Source organism: Zootoca vivipara, chromosome 4 (assembly GCF_965207765.1).
Source record: "Zootoca vivipara chromosome 4, rZooViv2.hap1.1, whole genome shotgun sequence".
Lineage (NCBI taxonomy): Eukaryota > Metazoa > Chordata > Lepidosauria > Squamata > Lacertidae > Zootoca > Zootoca vivipara.
In genome coordinates this window covers 49721020-49743282 of record NC_142587.1, presented here as the reverse complement: position 1 = coordinate 49743282, position 22263 = coordinate 49721020, and the positions used below count along the sequence as shown (strand labels likewise).

The following is a 22263-nucleotide window of genomic DNA, read 5'->3' as shown; positions in this document are numbered from 1 at the left end:
ACTACGGTTTAATGGGTTGTGAAAACCAGGCCGTTGTGCATACCCTGTCCTCTTTTCTCATAGGAGTTCCTTAGACATGTCTAAAGAACTTGTTCAAAAATGTGCTTTTGTGAAGAGAGTGACACAGAGAAAGGATTCCTTCAGAAACAAAAACCAAAAACAAATGCAGCTATCTTTTGAATTTCACTCTTCTCTGAATATTGCAATACAGTTGTCCAGTCCAAATGTGTACAAAAAAGTGCAAATTTGGGGAAGGTGCATACGTTAGTGAAAATAATGCAAAAATGCACTATATTAGGGTGAACTGCTTCCACAAAAATGTGTATAAGGCAAATTTGCATTCAGAAATGTATATTAGAAGAAATGCACAATAATTCACTTGCTAAGAAGCAGATTGTTGTTTGGATAAATTATAGAAGAGTAGATAATTTGAGACAAGACAGAGGAAAATCTCTTTCTATGGAAAATGTCACACAGCTATGTCATACAGCCATGAAAGCTATGCAGTTCAAAAGTGACCATGATTGAGACGATCATTCATAATAAAAGGCAATATACCCAAGGAGGAGAGTCACTTTATTTTTATTTATTTTTTATTACAGATGAGATGGCTGGACCATGATTTTAATAATCATCCCAAGTGAATGAAGATATTATTATACAAGATTATTGGTACGTATTTCACATTTTCTCTAGGGATTTCCCTTTTTAATTTGCAATTGTTATTATCAAGTATTTACACCCTTAAGAAAAGTACTTTGGAAATTGGTCTCTTTTTCTCCTTCTAAGAGTGTCCACAAATCCTAGGTAATACTGGAGTACAGTAGTTTAGAACTTCTGAAAGTGGATCTAGGTTACTCAAAACGAGGGCCTATTGAAGCAATCCCATGTCTACTTTCCTTTCCTCTTCCCAGCGGGTAGTAATGATAGTGTGACGTGACACAATCACATTGTGCAATTTCCCTGCCCGCTATGGTAGCCAGTGATGTGGACCAGGGCCAAATAAAGGCATAACATGGTGTGTTTTATTACTCCAGAAAGGGGAAGAGGAACTAGACAGAGGACAAATATTTCTGGTACCATCTAGTTTAGTCCCACGCAGGGAACAGCACTATATGAAAGATTATACAGTATAAAGCATTCTACAGACATTAAAAAAATCTTGCAGAGACCCAATTGCATGAGGAAATGTAATAAAACTATGGTGTGTCTGAAACTAGAGAGCAGAATAATCGCAACCCCCTAAATCTTTTTCTTCCTAAATTTACACACCACCCAGTATCTACTGAACAGAGGACCAGCATTGTATATACCTCTCTGACATTTTATAAATATATAATGAAAGGAGAAAGTATCAGTAGCAATTTTGTTCTATTAGGGATTGGACTGGAACAAGCAGAAACAGCCATCTAATTCTGCCATAAAGTGAATAATAACTTGGGCCACAAATGATCTGAAGGGATTCATATGCTGTTTCCTTATCTATCCCTCAAGACATTCTAGTCTCTGGATTTTTCGCATTTTCATTTCCCCCCTCCTATACGCCAGTTACCTATAATCATTTGGTGTTGATGGATGCAAAAGAAAGAAACAACACTGACAGGAAAATATATTGCTTCTATTTGCAGTAAACATCAGTGAACTTTCCCAACATTCTCTTGAGGGCAGTGAAAAGGAACTGCTATGTCACATTGCCTTTTATTTATGAAGAGAGGAGATCCTGCAGTTACGGTAAGTACCAAAAATGTAATAAATAGAGCAGGGGCAAGGGAGACACCGCCCTCCAAAAACTAGATAGACAGAATTGCCCCCTCCCAAATATGTTGCTGTCTGCCCTTGATTGAATGCTTGACAATACTGATGGCAAGATCAATACTGACATATCAGCTCTCTTCTATCTGGGGAGCACAGTTACCCTAGTCTTGCCCTGTGAAGTGGGGCCATCAGTGGGAAACCACTGTTCCCTGTCCTCCTTACTCAAAGGAGGCTTCTGTGGTGTTTGTGCCTGGTCGAGCAATGAGGAAAGTAGCAGTTGACCAATATCAGGTCACGTTAGAAAAGACCTAGAGCTACACTTAACAATTTATTTTGGTAGAAACTAGCATTTTTAGTGTACCTGCCCCCCCCCTGTGAAATACACTTAAATTGTGACACCCCCGTTGCTTCTCTGACTGGTATTCGGTTCCTTCACATGTATGACCCAATTCAAACAAGATCAGACAGGGAACTGTATGACATCACAACACTATATATAACCAATCTGATGGGCTACTTGGGTATTACTGAGGACAATGTAAATGAATAAACAAACATTTCTTGAACAGGTGCGTCGCAATAGGGGGGCAGGGCACCCCGGGCTCCGCTCTGTGGGGGGCAGCGCAACTGCAGGGTCAGCAAGGCACCCCCTCCCTACTGTGGTGGCGGCACGACTGCCATCGCGGAGGCCCTGATGTTTCTGGCCTTGGGCTAGAGAGCAGCGTCAGTGGCGGTTGCTGATGCCCCTCGCCGCTCCGCTGCCGCCTGAGTAGAAAGAAGACAAAGCGTGCGGCAAGCCGATCCATGGCGCGCTTTGTCTTCTTCCTACTCAGGTGGAGGCGGAGCGGAGACACCCCTCACTGCTCCGCATGAGTAGGAAGAAGCACACGTCGCACTACGGAGTGGGTTGCTGGTGGCGCTGGAGCACTGCCCCCAGCAACCCACTCCGTAGCGCGATGCGTGCTTCTTCAGGCAGAGCGCTGAGAGACGCCCCTCACCGCTCCGCCTGAGTAGGAAGAAGCACACGTCGTGCTACGGAGCAGGTTGCCGGTGGCGCTGGAGCACCGCCCCCGGCAACGCACTCCATAGCGCGATGCGTGCATCATGTCACGTGACGGACGCCGCCCGGTGGGGTGCCTTCTGGTTTGCTGCCCTGGGCAGCCAGAAGGCTAGCTGTTCTTGAAATAGTGCTGAAAAATTGCCCTGTTCTTGAAATAGTATGAAAAATTACCCAAAAGGGGGAAATACTCTTCAGATTACTGAAAATCTTTGTGTGTCCCCCCCCCGAAAAGGGGGGGGGAGAAGCAAGTGTTTATTCAGGTCTTTTAAAAAAGCCTTTGGATTATTTGTATGTGCTTTTAAAAAATTGATATTCATGGTATCAGAACATGGTGAGATCTTGAGGCTCTGGTGTCAGGTTGACTGCCTTTTGCTCATTCTGAGCTTACACCTCTGCTTAACAAAATGTGAAAGCAACAATATGACTGTGCTTTGTGAATATTTGATAGAACTGTTAAGTACCTCCGTTTCCATTAAGAAATTTTCAAAACACAACATCCACAGGATGTAATTGAGAGCGGAAGGAATTAGCAGAGTGTCCTAAGGCACTTACCTGGCCGATGTGCCTTTGGAACAGCCATGTTCGTCACGCGTCCTGCATCCTGAGGTTTGGGAGGCGATGCAGTAAACCTGCATATCCCCGATTCGGATGGGGTGCTTGAGGTCAGGCTGTCTGTATATTCATTAGTCCCTGCCGTAAGCTGCTCTGATGATGTGTCTGATATGAAGCATTCCGTGATGGTAAACTTGGCATGTCGCAGCTGCTCTTCCATCTTGGCGTGTTCATAGGCTCTTGCCAGCTCTTCATAGGTGGAGGAGGCACTTTCTGTGGAGACCATACTGCTCCTTGCTCGGTCTAAACACCAGAAGGGGAAAGAAAGAAAGAACAGGCAATCACATCAGCATGGAGCTCTCTCTGGTGGGTTTTTAATCCACCAAAGTCCACTACATTCACCATTTAGCTCTTGCCCACTAGTCAGCTTGGGCAATAAGAGCATACTGGTATAGCAAGGTAAAAAGGCTATTAAAAAAATCATGTTTTATGTGTGGAGGGGGAAAAATAGGTTATTCAGCAGTGAAAGAGCTGTAAATATTGTTGTTTCCATTAGCAGCTTTCCCCCTTTATGATTCTAGATTTAGTGTTTGCAAATTCGAGACAGAAGGGATAATTGCAGCCCACAGAGAGCAGTACTTGTTTTCTCACTCTTCAACACACATTTCATGTAATGAAGCTCCTGTGGTGAATTGTTATTGTTGCACATCACACCAATCTCAGAGAGGTGCAAGATTCCTGGGTTTGCAGGCACATACCCAGGGTTTGTGTTTCCTTTTAGAAATGAGGCTAGTGGAGAATGTTGCCTCTTTATAATATATACAGTGGTGCCTTGCTAGACGAATGCCCTGCTAGACGAAAATTTCGCTTAACGAAAGGATTTTCTGATCGGAGGTTGCCTCGCTATACGATGAGGTTTTCTATGGCCACCGCTTCGTCTTGCGAGCGTGGCCATAAAAACCTCTGATCAGAAAATCAGGGCATTCATCTAGCGAAAGGGGAACCAGCTGTAGCATGGAAAGAAGGCAAAGGAAGATCAGCTGAGAGCTGTCAGCGCCTCTCAGCTGATCTTCCTTTGCCTTCTTTCCCAGCTGCAGCTGGTTCCCCTTTGTGTTCCGCTGGTCTCTGCCCTGCTTGCCTTCGCTGAGAAAGCCGGGCGCCTTCTCAGGGAAGGCAAGCGGGCAGGCTAGGTGCCCCTCGCTTGCCTTCGCCAAAGTTGTGCTCTGTGTCGGGGAAGGCATGCGGGAGAAGGTGTTCCCCCGCCGCCTCCTCTCGCCCCGCGCCACTGGCACGGGGCGCAACTTCGGATGTCTCCGAAGTTGCACTCCGTGTTGGGGGAGGCAGGTGGGAGGCGGCGTTGGGAGAAGGTTTTCTCTCGCCGCGAAAAGCTGGCATGGGGCTTGACGGTGGTGGGGGAAAGGCAGTGTGTGTGTGGGAAAGCAGAGGATCCTCCGCTCCCCACCCCACCGCCTGACAGAGCGCCCCCCGGAGCTGAAGTGCGGCGCTGCGGGGGCTTTTCGCCATTTGCCTTCCCTGAGCCAAGGGGGAGGCAAACGGCAAAAAGCCCCCGGCCGCAGCACCGCACTTCGGCTCTGACACTTCCTTCGCCTTTCCCCCACCCTGCCCAACAGAGCCGGATCCGACGAAGCTTCTGAAGCTTCGTCGGATCCGGCTCTGTCGTTGGCAGCAGCGGCGCTTGCTCTCTTGGCTCGGGGAAGTGTCTGCCTGCCTTCCCCGAGCCAAGAGAGCAAACGCCGCCGCCGCCACCAGTTCCCCCGGAGCCCATAGGAACGCATTAATTGACTTTTAATGCATTCCTATGGGAAACGGTGCCTCGCTAGACTAAATTTTCGTTGGACGAATTGAGTCCTGGAATGAATTAATTTCGTCTAGCGAGGCACCACTGTAGTTTATTTACACATATATACAACCTGAGCCTACAATGGAGGAGTTCATAGCATTAACACCACAAAAGGGTCTTGTTTCTCAAACGGCCTTGGATTCAAACAGACATGAAACACTGCTGTCAAACATTGCTTTCTGTCTCCAACTCTCTAAATTCAGGCTTCTTCCTTCTAACTAACAGCATGCTGGGTCGGGGTCCCACCCATTTGCCACTCCTCTCAGAGCCCTTTCCTTTGTTTCCCTTAATGGCCCATCACCCAGGCTATCACCTCAACACAGAAAGCTAGCCTGGCTTATAATTTAACACTTGCTGGATCCAGGGGTTAGAAGGATCTAGCATACAGCCTCCCCCCCCCCAAACCCTCATAACATTATTTTTATAGCGACACAGACACAAAATATGGCCTGCAGGTTTCCTGCTTCTGTTTTGTTATCTTCTTGTTATTTACATAGGAAGTTGCTTTACACCAGGTCAGGCCATCAAGCTCAGTATTGTCTACACCAGGGGTCAGCAACCTTTTCCAGCCATGGGCCGGTCCACCATCCCTCAGACCATGCGGTAGGCCAGACTATTTTTTTGGGGGGGAAGAAAACCTATGCCCCACAAATAACCCAGAGATGCATTTTAAATAAAAGGACACCTTCTACTCTTTACATGATTCCTGGACCATCCATGGGCCGGACTGAGAAGGCGATTGGGCTGCATCCGGCCCACGGGCCTTAGGTTGCCTACCCTTGGTCTACACTGACAGTAGCCTAGCTATCCAGACTGAGATCTCTTCCTGCCCTACCTGGAGATGCCAGGGAATGAACCGAGGGCCATCTGCATGCAAAGCAGATGCCTTAACCCATTAAACTATGACCCTTCCAAGTCAATCTGCCCATTTCACACAATGTATCCCATAAATAGGTATTTTGGTCACCATTAACCTACCTGTAACCTGCTGTTGACCTGAGCCTAGCAAGTGAATAGCAGCATAACCACAAATGTGAATGTGTAAAAAAGGGTTTGGGGATTCGGGCACCACTATCATTAACCATTAATAGGAGTTGTGCAGCTGTTTCCTCCTGTTATCAGTGCATTATTCAAAACATAAATTTAGTCGAGGCAAATGAAGTTATATGCACAAAATGTATCCTCATCTCACCTCCCACAGTGTTTCAGTGCTTCTTAAATTATCTCATTTCAGCTACTTTCTCATACAAAGCATACTGAGATGAGAGCTTATCCTCTTACACTTAGTAGATGGTTCAGGAATTGTAGATGGGAGGAAAATGTTTGGGTGGGGGGATAGGAGTCTCCTAACAGCTATCAGCAGCCCTAACAAACTACAGTTTCTAGGATTCTTTGGGGGGAAGCCATGGCTGTTTCAGGTGCTCTGATCCTGCTTAAATGCATAGTGCAGATGGAGCCGGACTTATCACACCATGGCAATAAATGCAGGCAACCCTGTTGCAGGAAAGGAAAGGCCTTAGTGGTCCATCCTTGGTGTGTCCTCATGTAACAAGGGAATGGTGAGTATCATACTGAACTAGCATTTTTCTAGTATAGTAATCACACTAAAATTCATTTCAACGGCATTATTTCGTCTGGTAGGAAGGAGCAAAATTTCTGTAGAATGTGGCTTTCCTAATAGAACCAAGGTTAGTATTGAATAAATCATATTTAAAAGCTCACATTCTTAAGCCTGTTATCATGAATGTTCTGTAATGATGAAATGCCTTAATAGAACTTTTAGATTGTCTCCCTCTTTGCCCCCAGGTGAGATTGTCTGGCTTGTCCATACCCATTAGCTAGCCCATAAAATAAGAAGGCTTGTTAGTGAAATGTTTTGAAAGCATAGCTGTATACCTACTGGAGTGGACCTTTCATACCTCCCAGCTATTGGTGTCTGGACATAGGTTCTTAATTGGCTTCAGATGGCTGTTTTGATTGACATTTGGTACTGTCACTTCAAGCAAGGGTTCATTATTGCTTACCTCCCTGGTTCTTTTACTGCCAGGTGGCCCAGGAAGGCAAGCCTGAGTTACTGTATAGCTGGCTAGCTCATTTTTTTCATTCATACTGAACAACTTCCACAAATTATTTTAGTTCTACATCCTCCCAGAAGGATGGTTTCCCCCACCCCCACAAAATTTGTTCCAAAATATATCACTGCCATCAGGTCTTCATGAAAATTTGCTAGGATTTTAGTGTGAACTTCTAATAGGGCTCTAAAGCAGTTCCCTTAGGACCTGCTGACTATTGAAAGAACTTCTGTTTATGCTCCATTCTGTATTTTCATGAACAACAAATATTACAAATGACAACATTCGCCAGTGTCCCTTCATTTAGAGGGGAGAATTCAACAATACAGTATTAGTATATGCACTTTTGGATGGGGGCATGGTCAGATTTTTTAATGACAAAAATTCAACCTGGCAAGTGGGAGCAAGTCTCAGGGCTCATGTACTTCCATGTCTCTCAGACCACAAGAAGAACACAAGGTTCAATCATGCTGTAGTCTTTGGGTCTCCACAACGCTCTCTGCCCTACTGCAGTCCTGAGGAAAAACCACCCTTTGTTTGCTTTAGGGCAGTGATTGCCAAACTTGGCCCTCCAGCTGTTTTGGGACTGCAGTTCCCATCTGGTCCTGTTAGCTAGGGATGATTGGAGTTCTAGTCCCAAAACAGCTGGAGGGCCAAGTTTGGCCATCACTGCTTTAGGGGAAAACCCCCACTGGTACTAATGGGAATTTCCTCCCAAAGCCAACAGCATCTTCAGAAGATAACATTTCCCCAGGTCCTCAGCACAGGAGAAAATTCCCCCCCCTCTCCAACTTCCGCTTGCTGCTATTAAACATGTGGAAACAGCTCTAAGGGTTAAATGTAAAGATGCATTTATAGTCATATCTGGTTGGGTGCTCAGCTAAAATCAAATACAGTGGTACCTCGACTTACGAAGACGATCCGTTCCACGGTGGTCTTTGTAAGTCGGTCTTTGGTTGTTGAAGCGCCTGTTCTGCGCGCACCACTTCTGCGCAGGTGCAGAATGCGCGCATGGCGAAAAGACTTCCGGGTTTGTCGACTTCGGAAGCCGAAACCCTTGGAAGTCGAGTCGTTCGGATGTTGAGGTACCACTGTATGCTAAATCAAATACAGCACATGTCCTGTTCTGATTACAGTGGTACCTCTAGTTACGAACTTAATTCGTTCTGGAGGTCCGTTCCTAACCAGAGGCGTGCTTTTGCTAATGGGACGTCTTGCTGCCACTGTGCCGGCGGCACACGATTTCCGTTCTCATCCTGGGGCAAAGTTCTCAACTCGAGGTAACTCTCCCAGGTTAGCAGAGTTTGTAACCTGAGGCGTTTGTAACTCAAGGTACCACTGTATAATATTGTCTTGAATCTGAAGTCTAGGAAGAAAGATTATACCTGTATCTTGTGATGGACTGACACTGTAGCTGTCACTTTCTTTATCCACTGACCCTGCTGCCCTGGGTGTTGGTAGCCTCCAGTCTGTAGTTAAGGTGTGGGCTGATATTGTGGGATGAGGTCTGTTGAGAGTCCATTGGCTAGCATATCTGTTGCGAGCCGTGGGCCCAGTTTTTGCATTCCTCCTTGTTGTAGGATCTGCAGTGAAAACACAGAGGTAATGTTGGCACTGAATACTTGATTAGAATTACTGCTGAGTGATGGAGCCTCATGATAGAAATGAATATCAGTGGGGCCTATCTGTAGGCATATACATTTATTATCAATTTCTATCAGCATCTATGATATATAAGTTTCAAATATATTCTAAACCTTTATTATTGCAAGTATGGCAAACCTTTGACCCTTCAGATTGTGCTGAACTACAACTCCCGTCAGCCCTAGCAAGCATGGCTGGTGGTCAGGGGTGAAGGAAATTGTAGTTTATGGAGAGTCAAATGTTCCCCACACCTGCATTATGGGTTTATTTTTCTTTGACAAAGCTTAATTGCCAGGCAAGTGATAATTTTTTGTATCATGTGGACTAAATGCTGTTTGAGGATTTTTAAAAAAGCATTATCTAGAAAACAGTAATTAAAGAATTGTGTCCGATGTCTAATATCCATTTATTCTTTTATTTTTATTTAAAGAATGGGCAGGTATGGATTTTGTGGAAAGCAGCAGGGAAAGATTTTTCTTTTGAAGCATCTGAGAGGGTTTTCATAGAATCATAGAGTTGGTGTTACTAAGACTGGGATATAACAGAATTAAAATATAAATTCAAACTTATTAAATAGGTTATTTGATTGGGCTCTTTTTATTATTATTATTATTAAAATAGAAAAGCCGCTTCTTTTACATTGCTTTGAAACTATTTAAAAAGGAGTGAGTTAAGGATAAGTAGTCATAGAAGGATTATTCATGATTCATCCCTTCTCATTGACAGATTGGCAGCCTTCTTACTTACAAAGGCATTTAAAAATGCAAACTGTCCTTATGTTGTTCACTGTTTGAGATTAGGCTAATAACCAGCCCACACACGCACAAAAAAGGGACAATCAGCAATAAAAATGGTGTCCCATCTTTTCTGTTGAGCAATGACAATAGCTAGATGAATAGCTCAGCAGAACAAAACTAGCTCAATTTAATGGTATGCCACAGCTTTATATATTGATTATGCAATGCATTTTGTAAACTTCATATACTCAGTGCCAAAATGTTAGGAAACATTCCACGCATTAGCAAACTCTACTGGATTTTTGTCAGAATGAAAAACTTCAGAATGATGTATCTGTTTACTCAAGATCTCTTCTGCGCAATGGGTTTTGTAAATCACACACAATCAAAGCCAAACTGTTGGGGAATATTCCAAACGTTGGAAAACTTACTGGATTTTACTAAATTTAAAAAGCTTTGACTATCATATTTGCTTGCTGATCAATATTTTACATTGCAACCTCACAGTAAAAGAAAACTTACAAGAACCAGTGTGGAAGACGGCAGATCAATTTATCTTGGTAGGGAAGGGAATCAGCAGCAACACATAACTCAGGTGTTATATTTTCTCTAGAATGCAAGGGCCTCTGCAGATGGGTCCAAAATATACTCATTATTCAAAGCAATGAAAAAGTGCTAGCTCTGATCCAGCACCAGTGAAGCTGCATCCCACCCCACATTATGTACTGGGGTGGGGGGCAAGACAAGGAGAAGCAGGGCAAGGAGAAATAACCCTGCTGTCAAACAGTATCTTCTTCCCATATTTTAAGGTATGTGCCAAGATATGGAAAAGAGGAACACGCAGCCTCCAAAGAAATGGAAGTGAGAAGCAGTGAGAGAGCAAAGACCAAGGAAGCAGAAAGGGCAGAGCAGAATAAATGAACTAGCGGTGCCCTGGCATAGCGCCACCCTCTCTGCTGCCTCGCCCTGTACCCACCTGGTAAGCAACAGACTTTGCAGCATATTTGTTTATTTTATATATTAGAACCATAAAACAAACTGTGTTTCAGACTTACTTGTTCCTGGCCGGGCGTCAGAAACATCTACCAGTGGTCCAGTGGCTTGTGAGACAGACTGGTAATGCACTGTGTGTGTAACAGTCAATGACTTCTGTTTCGATGTCTCCCCAAAATCAGCATCAGTTAACAAGACTGTAGATCGATCATCTGCGAGAAAGGCAATGACAGAGCAGAATATCTTAATGGTGTCCCACTTTTGGCTGATTTTCTAAGAAGAATGAATGAATATCACTTATATAGTCTTCACTACATCTTAGAACGTAATAACTTGGCAAATGAATTTTGTCTCGCCTTGCTTTTGTCCAGAGCTAATGAACAAGGGAAAAGATCTTTTCTTTTCAGGTGAGAAACTCCTCCCCACCACCACCATAGTAAGGACTAACATGGAAAGTACTGTTTACTTCCAGTATGAATAATGGCAAAAAGGCAAGATATAAAAGTGATGCTACTGTGATTATAGAAATCGCAGAAAAGTGCACTACTTGTGCATGCCATGTGCTTCTTTATGCACTGGCAGCTCCACAGTACATAATGGCATGTGCAGGGAAGAGAAATTATTGCCCAAAATGGCTCTGTAAACTTTCCCTTTCCCCACACAGACCTGCAGTACCCTATTTTAATAGTATTAATATCAACCCCAACCCCACCCCGGGAGTATATTATCTCAACAAATACCATTTCCTTCTGATTCGAGTTGATAGCTTTCCTTTCCTTTTAAGCTATAATTAGATATAGGGTATTATGAGTTAAGAAAAATAAGCAGTTTAAATAGGCAGCAGAAAACATAAAAAGATGGGAGTGGGTCTGTTCCAACCCTACAGGAGCTAATGGTGAACCACCCACTGTCACTGAAGCTTGTACAAACAATCTATTTCTATGCATCGTACTATCAGGATTGACACACTTAACTTCCACCTACATTGCTGCAGTCACTACTGGGTATTCTTAATAGCAGTAAGAACAACAGGGAATGCAATGACTTTTAAATTTGTTTCCAGACAGGCTGCCAACGGTGGGACAATCAAGTATTTCCTAAACATATCCTCCTCCCCACCCCCTGGATAAGAAACTATTAACATGAAGAACCATGCATAATAATACTAAATATACATTTTGCCCAAAAAAGGTATTAAGTAGGATGAACACAGTTCTCCACCCCTGGCAAAAAGAGCTGCCTCTTTTCAAGTTGGTAATAAAACCTCTGGGCAGTGAGCCATGTGGAAGCTCACCAAAGGTCTGGATCACGGCTCGCTACTTTGTGTTAGACAGAGCCTGTTGCAGAAACAACGATCAGGTTGCATCTGCCGCAGCCACACTTTTAAAACATGCCCCCGCCAAAGTATCATGGGAACTGTTGCTTGCTAATGATGCTGGGATCTGTAGCTCTGGGAGAGATAAAAGGAGTATATGCAGCCGGCATCTGCACTACAAACTCTGCTGTCCATGGACTGCAACACAAGGGTAAATCCCCCCCCCCCGTGTGATAAAGCTTGGCAGCAGAGAAACAGCAGAGAAGCAAAATTAGGGAAATAAACAAAGTAGAAACCAAATGCAGGATTAGCCACTTTTAAAGTGAGCCCTGCCATCGCTGCCCTTTTCCAAGAGCTGGATCATTAGGAGTTCTGTGTTCCCGCTGGATGCCCTGGCTTAGCAATTCTGAAAATCTGGGTTCACAAGGTGAGCCACCAGTGCTCAACTTTAGAAATCCTGATCCAAGGAATGATTTGTGTAGGGATTTTTCTGACAGCAAGGTCAAGTGCATAAACTGTATTAAGGGATGAGTCTATACTTACCCAGAGGCCTGCTGACCAGCACACACACACACACATACACAGAGGTCCACTAGTGGGTTAAGACTTATGTACCTAGAGGTCCCTCAGAATACAGGTGGAAACAGTGGTGGCTGGTGCCCATTGGGAATAATAGGGCGGAAAGCAGGGAGGCTGACAGTAAGGTGGGGCTAGAACTGATGACAGGTGGAGTCAACTAATTCTACTTTCCCCCCTTTTTCCTCCATCCTACAGAAATCTACACAAAGGCAACACTGATAGACTGACAGTCAGTGCCACCCCCCTAAGCTGATTGTAAGTTAGAAGGCAAGCAGGTGGGGACTGTCTGTTGTTGATGGGGCGGTGACCCATTTGCCATAATGGACTAACTTCCATGGGGTGGAAAGCTTCACTAGCACAGATGTTTCCCCAGAAGTATTCAAACTGTAGCGGGGGTTTGGGTTGGGGGGGGCGGAGGACACATGTAAACTGACCCAACCTTTCCCTTTTTATAGGCTGGAGTCAATGATTTTCTAAGGGAAACCAGGTCTTATGCTGCACAATAGGGCTCTTTGTCCCTTCCCCTCATTGCACCCCAAATTGGCTCAGGGTGGGCTTTGGGGAAAGCCCCAGAAGAGGTTGTGGGCTGAGGAGAAGGGAGATCATTCATCTGGCAAGCTGAAAGGCTTCTACTGACAGAATGAGCTACTTGGTGCTATGTTGAATTCCTCCCTGCATATGTATCAAAACCATCCCAGCCACTTTCTTTGCAATTTTCTTCCTGAACTACAGAGCTTGGTTTTCACTGATAACTTTTCCATTTCACATGCAGTACTGAGTCAGGACTGTTATCATCAAAACAAAAACAAAACTGTAAGAAAAAGTATTTGGAGGGGCTGTTTTCTATTCCGTAAATACCTTAAGAGAAACAACACAGAGCTAGTAAGATCCTCTTGTTATACAAAGCCACCTCATGAGCTTATTGCTGGCTTACCAATGGTTTCCATTGTATCCCTCTCTTCAATCAGAAGCTGAGCTCTGGGAATATCTATGTGCATTCTGAGCGTCTGCTGTTGCTTATTAAGTGTATCCGATGTCCTTGTATTTTTACTAGAAATCAAAACAACAACAAGCCAAAAAAAAGGGGGGGGAACAGGCATTAATTAGTTTAAAAGCAAAATAAATACTTTAGTCTCCTATCGCTATAAGTGGGGCGTTCAAATAAATGCTTTTCATTAGTTCTCCCATGTGTGCATAAAATATATTAATCTAATGCTGAAGCTTAGGAAAACAGGAGCAACTGGAGAAAATAAACCTTTCCCCTTGAGATTTTTTGTGAAAAATAGAATCACAAACTCTTATTTCTCCCTTCCTTCCATTTCTTAAAGACAAGACTAAAAACCCCTTTGATCAATCAAAGGAAAGGTGGGTTTTATGGCATTGCATTCTTACCATATATTGGCAATGACAAATATTAATCAACAGAGAAACTGGACATTTAAGAAGTGGTTATTTATTTACACTTTTATATGGATTGCAGTAATTGCTTCTGGTTCGCTGTTCTCCTTCAACACACTTTGCATTTTGTTCTGTTGACACTGCAATAATAAAATTTTAAGAAAGCAATCCAACCACTGTTCCTCTACTAATTCCCAGCATTGGGGGACAGAGATAAGAAACAATGAGTATATTATCACCAAAGCTATTATATTCTCATTTTAAAATGTGTGCACTAGAAAATTAGCTTCATAACTCATTCCAAGGCAAAGAATTTTATACACACAACCCTCTATATTAGAGGTGCAAAGTAACCAACAGAATTGCTATATATCTGTAGCACTTGGAAGCAGTTTGATCTGTACCATCAATGAAGAAAAAAGAGATGGTACTGTTATTTTTAATTGTTTGTTGAGAAAAAAGAACAACTGGAAAAAGTAGGCCACCCCAATCGTCTAGCTTATGCGCTGTTCTCACAGCCAGAACACTGAGAATGATACCCCACATAATAAAAGCAACTACCGGTATGTTAATTTGCTTCAACATCCCAGTGCTGCTTGAAACTATTGTCTTTTTCTATTGGTGTGAGTTCATCTATCAGTCTTGACTCTCCCCTATGCCTTGTGTGCTGCATGCCTTTTTTTCTTTAAATAATTAAACAGAGCACCACGTGACAGTTTATCTATTTGTCCATTCTTTGTCTTACTACAGGGGTAAGGAAACCCTTCTCAGCCCAAAAGCAGGATCAAGAACTGGCCCACCCGCCCATGGGCCATGTTTGATAGGTGGGAGAGACTGTCAATTTTTCAATGCACCTGACAACAGGTGACAAATTCAAAGAGGTTTGTCATCAGTATCAATTAGCTGACTGGTGCTGACAGACCTTTTGAAATCCGTTTTCAGATACAGTCTAGATCCAAATCACTGCAAAGGAAAAAAAAATTCATTTGCAGGCACAGTTTGAGGCAAGCCATGTCTGCAAATGGACAACTTCAAAGGGTCTCACCATCAGCAACAGTCAGTTGATTGGCACTGATAGTGAGCTCCTTGGTAAATGGATTGTCAGAGCCAATCAGCTGATTGGTGCTGACAGCATGCCTTCAAAGAGGTGCAGCTCTCAGTGAACCCTGCTTGCCAAGGTAGGATCAGGAGTGCTCTTTAAGCTCCTGCTTGTTCCTTTGCAGCTGTGTCTTTATCTGACCCATATGCAAGGCTCCATTCGATGTCAGATGTGAGCCTAGTGGGCATGCTTTGGGGGGAAAGGCTTTACATGAACCTTGTCTGGCCTAATTAGCCGGCAGGCTCCCCACTGATGTCTTATTAAAAACAACAACAAAGAGAAATATTTAAAAAGATTTGCAAACCTGTTAGACGGATTTCAGGGGAAGAGGGGTGCATCTAAGATGTTACAGGCTTTAGACAACCAATACTGTTCCTAATATAGCTGGCTTCTAGTGCAAATATGCAGAGCTATTCCTTCCTGTCTTACGTTGTGGAATGCCCTCTCATCTGAGGTGCACTTTCACTGACCTTGATTTTTATTTGTTTTCTATGATTGGATTAGTGATGGTAACAATTATGTTGCTTTATTTATTGGATTAAACTGCACGAAATCCACCCTGGAATTGCTTGGAGAAGAGTAGACTATAAATACAAATATCAAGCAAACAAAGAAACACCATACATGGTACTCTGAATCCATGCTCTTCAGCAGAACTAAACTAACCACATACCTCCTCCAACACCACACAGACTATAACTTGGAAATCTATGTTGAAAATTCCTTAGAATATTTAAATGGTATGTTTCCTTAACACATGCTATGCATTTTGAAAAAATCCCAGTCCTGATCTCAGGTTGATACTCCTGTATCACAACCAAACTGACAAATTGTACACATTATTCTTACCTCATAAGCATTTCAGCCAGACTCTTTGCATCTAGGGAAAAACGGGAAAACTATTAACACTGCATAAATAGCTCATTACTACTGCATGTTTGTTCAATTAATCCATTTGTAAGCATTGTTGTCTATTTAATATTATTTTTCCTGGTGATGGGGGACTGGATGTGGAAGAAGTAACTGAAACTTAATCCAGTAAAAATGGTAATACTGCTGGTCGATCAAGAGTTTACAATATACAGCCTTGATTGGATGGGGTTGCACTTCCTCTGAAGTCAAAGGTTTTCAGTTTGGGCCTGCACCTCACTCTTTCATTTCTTCTGGATGACCACGTGGCCACATAATTACCAGCTTCAGCTGGATGTCATGCCCTTTACTGGCAAAGACTGACTTGGCCATGCCCACTCAATGCTGTAGAACTGCTAGATTCTATTGTAATATGCTTTATGTGGAGCTGGCCTGGAAAACCATATGGAGCCTTCAAATAGTAAAAAAAGCACCAGTGTTTTTGTCAGGCCAACCAGACAAAGTGTATTATTCTAGTTCTGTATGGTTTATGTTGGTTATCTATTAATTTCCAGACTCAATTGAAGGTACTGGTTCTTACCTTAAAGCAGGGACGGGAAACCTGCAGTCCTCCAGTTGCTCTTGGACTCCAACTTCCATCTTCTCTAGCCAGCATGACCAATGGTTGTAGTCAAAGACATCAGGAGGACCACAAGCCCCACATCTCTGCCTTAAAGTCCTCAACAATTTGGGGGCTGAGTACTTTATGAACCACCTTCTCCCATGAACTCTGATCAACTTCTTAGGTCCCTCCTCCAAATTCCTTTCTCCTGACTGAAGCTTGGTGGATGAATACACAGAGTGGGGTCTTTTCAGTTCTGCTTTCCCATTTTTAGAGAAGAGTTTGGGGGAGACCTATGACCACAGGACTAATTTTCATGCCACTACTTTTATTACTGATGCTGTTACGTTCTATTGGATTATTGGTTTGTTTTGGATCATTATTATGCTTAGGTTTTATTATCACTACTACTTGCCAAGGAATATTTTTAATAAAGAGACACAAGAAATAATTTGGAACAAATAAAATAATGAGTGCATATTAGAAAATATATAGTGCAACTTATTCAGAATTTGCAATCAATCTTATAGCAGCATAGTAGCATGCTTGTGCCAAAAAAAAACTGATATGAAAACAATATATATCCTGAAAATGGCTACTGTCACACATCAGGTGCTGAATTTACTTCATCTTTCTATTAATTTATCATGTTTGTAAAAATTAGATACTTTCTGAAGCATGCATGCAATTTATCTGGAACCCCCCCCCCCCCGTATCTGAAAATTTTCTATTCCTTAACCATTTCCTCCTGGGATTACTTCCTGCTTTACGAATCCATATACTGTAAAACACTTCTGATATTCTTAACAAGTTAGCAAATGAGAGATGTCAGTGTTCCCCCCACCCCGAAAAAATTGTCCAAATTAATGTAACAGCAGCATAAAGGTGGTTGTTTCAACATCACTTCTTTTGTTGTCTTTGAAACTTAAGAATCGGGAATAACAAAAGTTGGAGACAGAGTGGGAATTATGTACAACTGCATTATTGATAGGTAGTACCTCATTCTTATGACAAAAAACAAACAAGATCTCCAATAGTAAAATATCTGATATTGTAAAGAAAACAAAATTCACCAATCTCTAAACTTCAAAAAAATACCTGCCCATTATTTTTCTCTTCGTAAACATAAAGGACATACTGCTGTGCGCTCTAGGCCAGGCATCCGCAAACTGCGGCCCTCCAGATGTTTTGGCCTACAACTCCCATGATCCCTAGCTAACAGGACCAGTGGTCGGGGAAGATGGGAATTGTAGTCCAAAACATCTGGAGGGCCGAAGTTTGGGGATGCCTGCTCTAGGCTCTCATTTGTTTCATTGTGCTGAAACATGCAGATGTTTAGGGCAGAGTTGGCAGGGCACACAACTTAAAGGGCATGGGTACACAGCACAGTCGCAGTCACACATTTAGAAAAGTGTGAGTCCATCAACTGAAAAGGGATTTGGGGTTACAAGACAAGGAGAGTTCAATCTCCATTGAAACAAGTATGTACCGCAGTGCAGCAAATCAATAGACAATGTGTTGATGCTTATTTTAACCAGGTAAACTGGGTACTACAGGGCACTTCTTACATTACAGAAATGGTCTGAACCTTGCTCAGCAGAACTATCCAAGTGGTGGCCAACCTGTGGCCATTCAGAAGTTGTTGGACTCCATTTCTCACCAGCCCCAGCTAGCATGGCCGAGAATCAGGGATGCTGGGATCTGGAGTCCTAGAACAACTGGAGGACCACAGGTTAGCCATCCCTGGTCTGTCCCGCTCCCCTGAGAAAACTGGCGGCTCTCACCATATGGCAAATATTCACATTGTACGCTTCCCTGAAAAGCAATCTTCTTCTCAATAATGTTATAGTGAGTTAGATGGAGCTGCATAGAAGCAGCAGTGATACTGCTGCTGTAACATACAAAATGGACACTACTTGTTACAAGCTTCTGACATCTCCTTAATCTATATATACAATCTCAGCTAGACATTCTCGGTGAGGTGACCAAAATACATGTAAGCAAGTAAGGGGTGTCCATTCTTACCTCTGAGTCTCTTCAGTCTCTGTTCCCTCCTCCTCCTTCTCACAACCAGCAGAAGCACAAAAAGCAGCAAGACCCCAACCAAGATACAGGAAATGGTCACCAGCATCTTTAGCCCTTCATTGGTTGCCAGACCTTCCTCACTTTGGACAACTGACTTAATGAGTGGAGGGATTGTACCTGGAAACAGTGTCATGACATTAGATGCCTATCAATGAAGAGAAAAGGTTGGTTTTTAAGTGACTACGGTGTACAGAAGCTCACCTGTAAGAGGTTTAATTAATTAGGAAAGCTTCATCACACTAACTTTTTATGGGCTATTTTAAGGCACACCTGTCAACTCTACCACTTCTAGTGAAGAGGCAAACTAGGAAATGTTAATTGCCTTGAAATAATGTTGCTCTTTTTTATAAGTTCTCTTTCAACAGATGCAAAGTGAAAAATGTGCACCCTTCAATCAAGCCAATTAAATTTCATGCCAGAGGACAATTATTGGCTTGTAATGCTCAGCTCTTCTATCTGAGGAGAGCGTGGCAAGCTCCTGAGATTTATATTCCTGAGCCAGGAAATGTGAGTTTCAGTGATATCACTAAGTCCCACTCTTCCCTGGAGTTACCAAGGCAATAATAAAAAGGGATGAAAAATGGCAATTGGGAAGTTGCCCAAGACCCTGACTCTCTGCTATGAAGGTTTCTGGATATGCTTAGAATCTGCATTACCAATGAGAACTCTGGGAACTGTAGTTTTGTTTTTCTTTGTATTAGTTCCTCCTAGTTCATTGAAGAAAGGGAGTACAGTTCCCAGAGTTCCCACTGGGAATGCAGATTCTGACAAAGCATGGCTTTTCAAGCACTTCCAGCCACCATTTCCATAACAAAAGAGCCTTGGAAAACCTGGACCTCTTTGCACATCATCTTATTCTTTTCAAGGTAGACAATCTAAATTTAAACTGTCCTATTTCATATTTAGTCTTGCAAGCAGATCATTCAACACATTTGAACTAAACAAGTGTTTAGTTCAGAAATTGTAAATTGAATGTAATAATATGGTTTATTCCTATCTTATTATATAAAGTCTGTAGTAGATTCCTTATAAAATACCCAAAGCAACATATAATAAAGTGTTTAGAGCATTACAATATGACTAATTTTGGGGCATAACCCTTTCTTCTGTGACTGCTGCTGGTAATGTTCACGGCATAATCTCTCCTCCATATTCTCTCTCTCTCTCTCCTCTTTCCCTGCCCGAGAGAGAGAGAGAGAGAGAGAGAGAGAGAGAGATTATTGCTGCATACCAGCCTTTATGTAGGAGAGGAAGTTGGTGCATGTGCCCATTCCCTTACTGGATCCATCCCTACATCTCCTCCTGAGGGCTCCAGTTCTCAGGTTATTCCTGCTCCTGGGTTCCTAGGAGGACAGCAAGAACTGGATCATTTCAGGGGACACAAGCACATCCCCACTCTTACAAAATGGCTAATGATATCAGCAACACAATTCCAGAGTACATAGTTTGAAAACTGTGCTATTTAAAAAAGAATGCCAGCCCTAAACCTCTGGTGACTGAGAACTGAATATCATACTAAGAGATCTCAGTTATTTGCTGGGCATATAACACATACAACCTGTTTCCCCTAGAGCTGGGCTGAAATTTCTCTCTCTCGCACACAAACAAAATAAACAGAAAATTAGACACCTAAGAATTTTCAACTCAGCACACCTTCCTTTTTCTTATGAGTGAAATTATGGGCAAACATTTCACTATATTGTGGAATAAATTGTGGTAAAGTTGACAGGGGCCACATAGCATTGCTTTGGGGACCAAAGTTAGTACCAGCTTCTCCAAGCCCTGCGTTGAGTTTAAATTGCCCAGGGAGGCTTCCTTGGTGCCTTTGTTACATATCTTTAGGCAACAGGCAAAGACATTCCTCCTCTCTCAGGCCTTTGGCTAATTAAATAATCAATGGCATTTTAAACTGGGGTGTGTGTGTATTGTTTCATTAGTTACTATGATATGTATTTTTGTGTTTTTATAGAGTAAACAGCTCTGTGATCCTCAGATGAAGGGTGTATTAAAAAAATAAAACATCCTGGTACAATACAAATAATTTCTCTTACACCATAGGGGATCTAGAGGAAAGCACTTTGACTTGGGTTTGGATCCAGTTCCTAAGACTGAGAATCCTTGGTGCCAGAACAAATATTTATGGCGGTTTAAGGGTGAGGAGGAACCCCAGTCAGGGCATTTGTTAATGTGAATTGCTCAGATTTGTTTTGCTGGCACAGTGGGAGTCATGGATTGAATGGGAAGCCTTCTCCTTCACTGGAACATTGCGCCAAATCAAGCTGTAATTTCATTGGAAAGCACGGCTATCAGAGAAGCCTGCCATACATTTGTACAGCTCCTTGTGATCCCCCCTCCCCTCCACGTGACAAGAGGCAGATGGAATTTCAGGCTGTAAACACCTTTACTGTTTTATCCTCTAGCTGCTGCAGATGCCATATTGCAGCACACAAAATTAAATGGCTCTTAGATTATGTAAAATTAAATTATTTATGATCATTCTTCATTAGGCAGCAATTAAATGAATGCACTTACTCCCGTCATAGTTGAGTGTTGCAAATTTGGCCTGCTTCTCTGCACAGCCGGCACTGTTACAGACCCTCATCTGTAGCTCATACCAGGTTGCCTCCTGAAGATCGTACACGATGTATGATTTGGTAAGAGACGTTCTCTGGGCTGTTGTCCACACTGTGGTGCCAAAGGGCCTGTATTCCAGAGTAAAGGAAGTGATTGGACAACCACCATCATTCCAGCCAATAAGGTTCAACCTTACTCGAGTGGTGTTAATACTGGCAAAGAGTTCTTGCTCCTTTGAAAACTGTGGCTCTGCAAGAAAATATACATGTAAATAGAAAGAGTTATAATAAATAGATAGCAAAACAGAGAGATTTTCACATTTTTCAGATGGAAGACATTTAACTTGCAAGATGTGAACACTAATTTTTTTTATCCTTATATATGAATTAAAAAGTCAGCTATCTGTACTTTCTTATCTGCCAATATTTCTCCTTTTTCAGGTCACCACAGAGTTTATGATGCAGATATGTGCTGGGATGGGAATGATGGGGTCGATGATAACATCCAAGAGGCACTGTGTGTCTTCCAGCATTGGCTTCAGTGTACAATCCCAGAGATGCGCCTCAGCATCCCTTGAAATATTGCAGAAGTTGCCGGGGGTGCAAAATTCTACAACTGTTCACTGCAAGCAAATGCTTCACTTATTTTTTTAAAAAAAATTGTAATGTTTCTGCTTACGCAATGGATCTTTGGCTGCAATGCAAATCCACTGTGGGTTGTAATCTATCACTTGAAGAATAATGTTACAAGAAAGTGATAATTGGGTCTATGATAATAAATAATGGCTGTTTCAATCTGTAGGTGGGCTTTTAGCAAGGCTATATATTCTGGTCTAACAGGACCACTCTGATTCTTGCATTAGAAACTACAAAGTTGCTTGTGTGGTTTATCTGTGTCTTTGAAAACACAGAAGTGTTTGTGTGCCTTGCTTAGGTAAACAAGAGAATCCTGTTAGACCAGAGGAGATAACTACCGTGAGCTCCCTGTAGCCAAGAGCTTTTGCTGCTTGTTTCTGTTTCTCAAAGGTTGATCTTATAGTGACTTTAATCATCAATGGACATCCAGGTT

General features: G+C 42.7%; 1 protein-coding gene and 1 long non-coding RNA gene across 3 annotated transcripts in view; one reads left to right on the top strand and one right to left on the bottom strand.

Annotated features, from left to right (window-relative positions):
• DSCAM (DS cell adhesion molecule) overlaps window positions 1–22263 on the bottom strand; it is a 332481-nt gene that overhangs the window by 28036 nt on the left and 282182 nt on the right. Inside the window, exons 26-32 of the mRNA XM_035116259.3 lie at window positions 21154–21444; window positions 18562–18738; window positions 15915–15945; window positions 13503–13618; window positions 10737–10886; window positions 8686–8883; window positions 3368–3670 (exon numbers count right to left, since the gene is read on the bottom strand). Of these exons, the coding sequence (XP_034972150.1) occupies window positions 3368–3670; window positions 8686–8883; window positions 10737–10886; window positions 13503–13618; window positions 15915–15945; window positions 18562–18738; window positions 21154–21444 (1266 nt within the window). The remainder of the gene's footprint in view (window positions 1–3367; window positions 3671–8685; window positions 8884–10736; window positions 10887–13502; window positions 13619–15914; window positions 15946–18561; window positions 18739–21153; window positions 21445–22263) is intronic.
• Window positions 1638–21993, top strand: LOC132591995 (uncharacterized). Of its 2 annotated transcripts, XR_009557477.2 has the most exons (5): window positions 1638–1731; window positions 10491–10660; window positions 12764–12823; window positions 18611–18785; window positions 21636–21993. It is a non-coding gene; the product is annotated as an uncharacterized LOC132591995 (long non-coding RNA). The 2 variants fall into 2 exon arrangements; XR_015949565.1 differs by lacking the exon at window positions 12764–12823.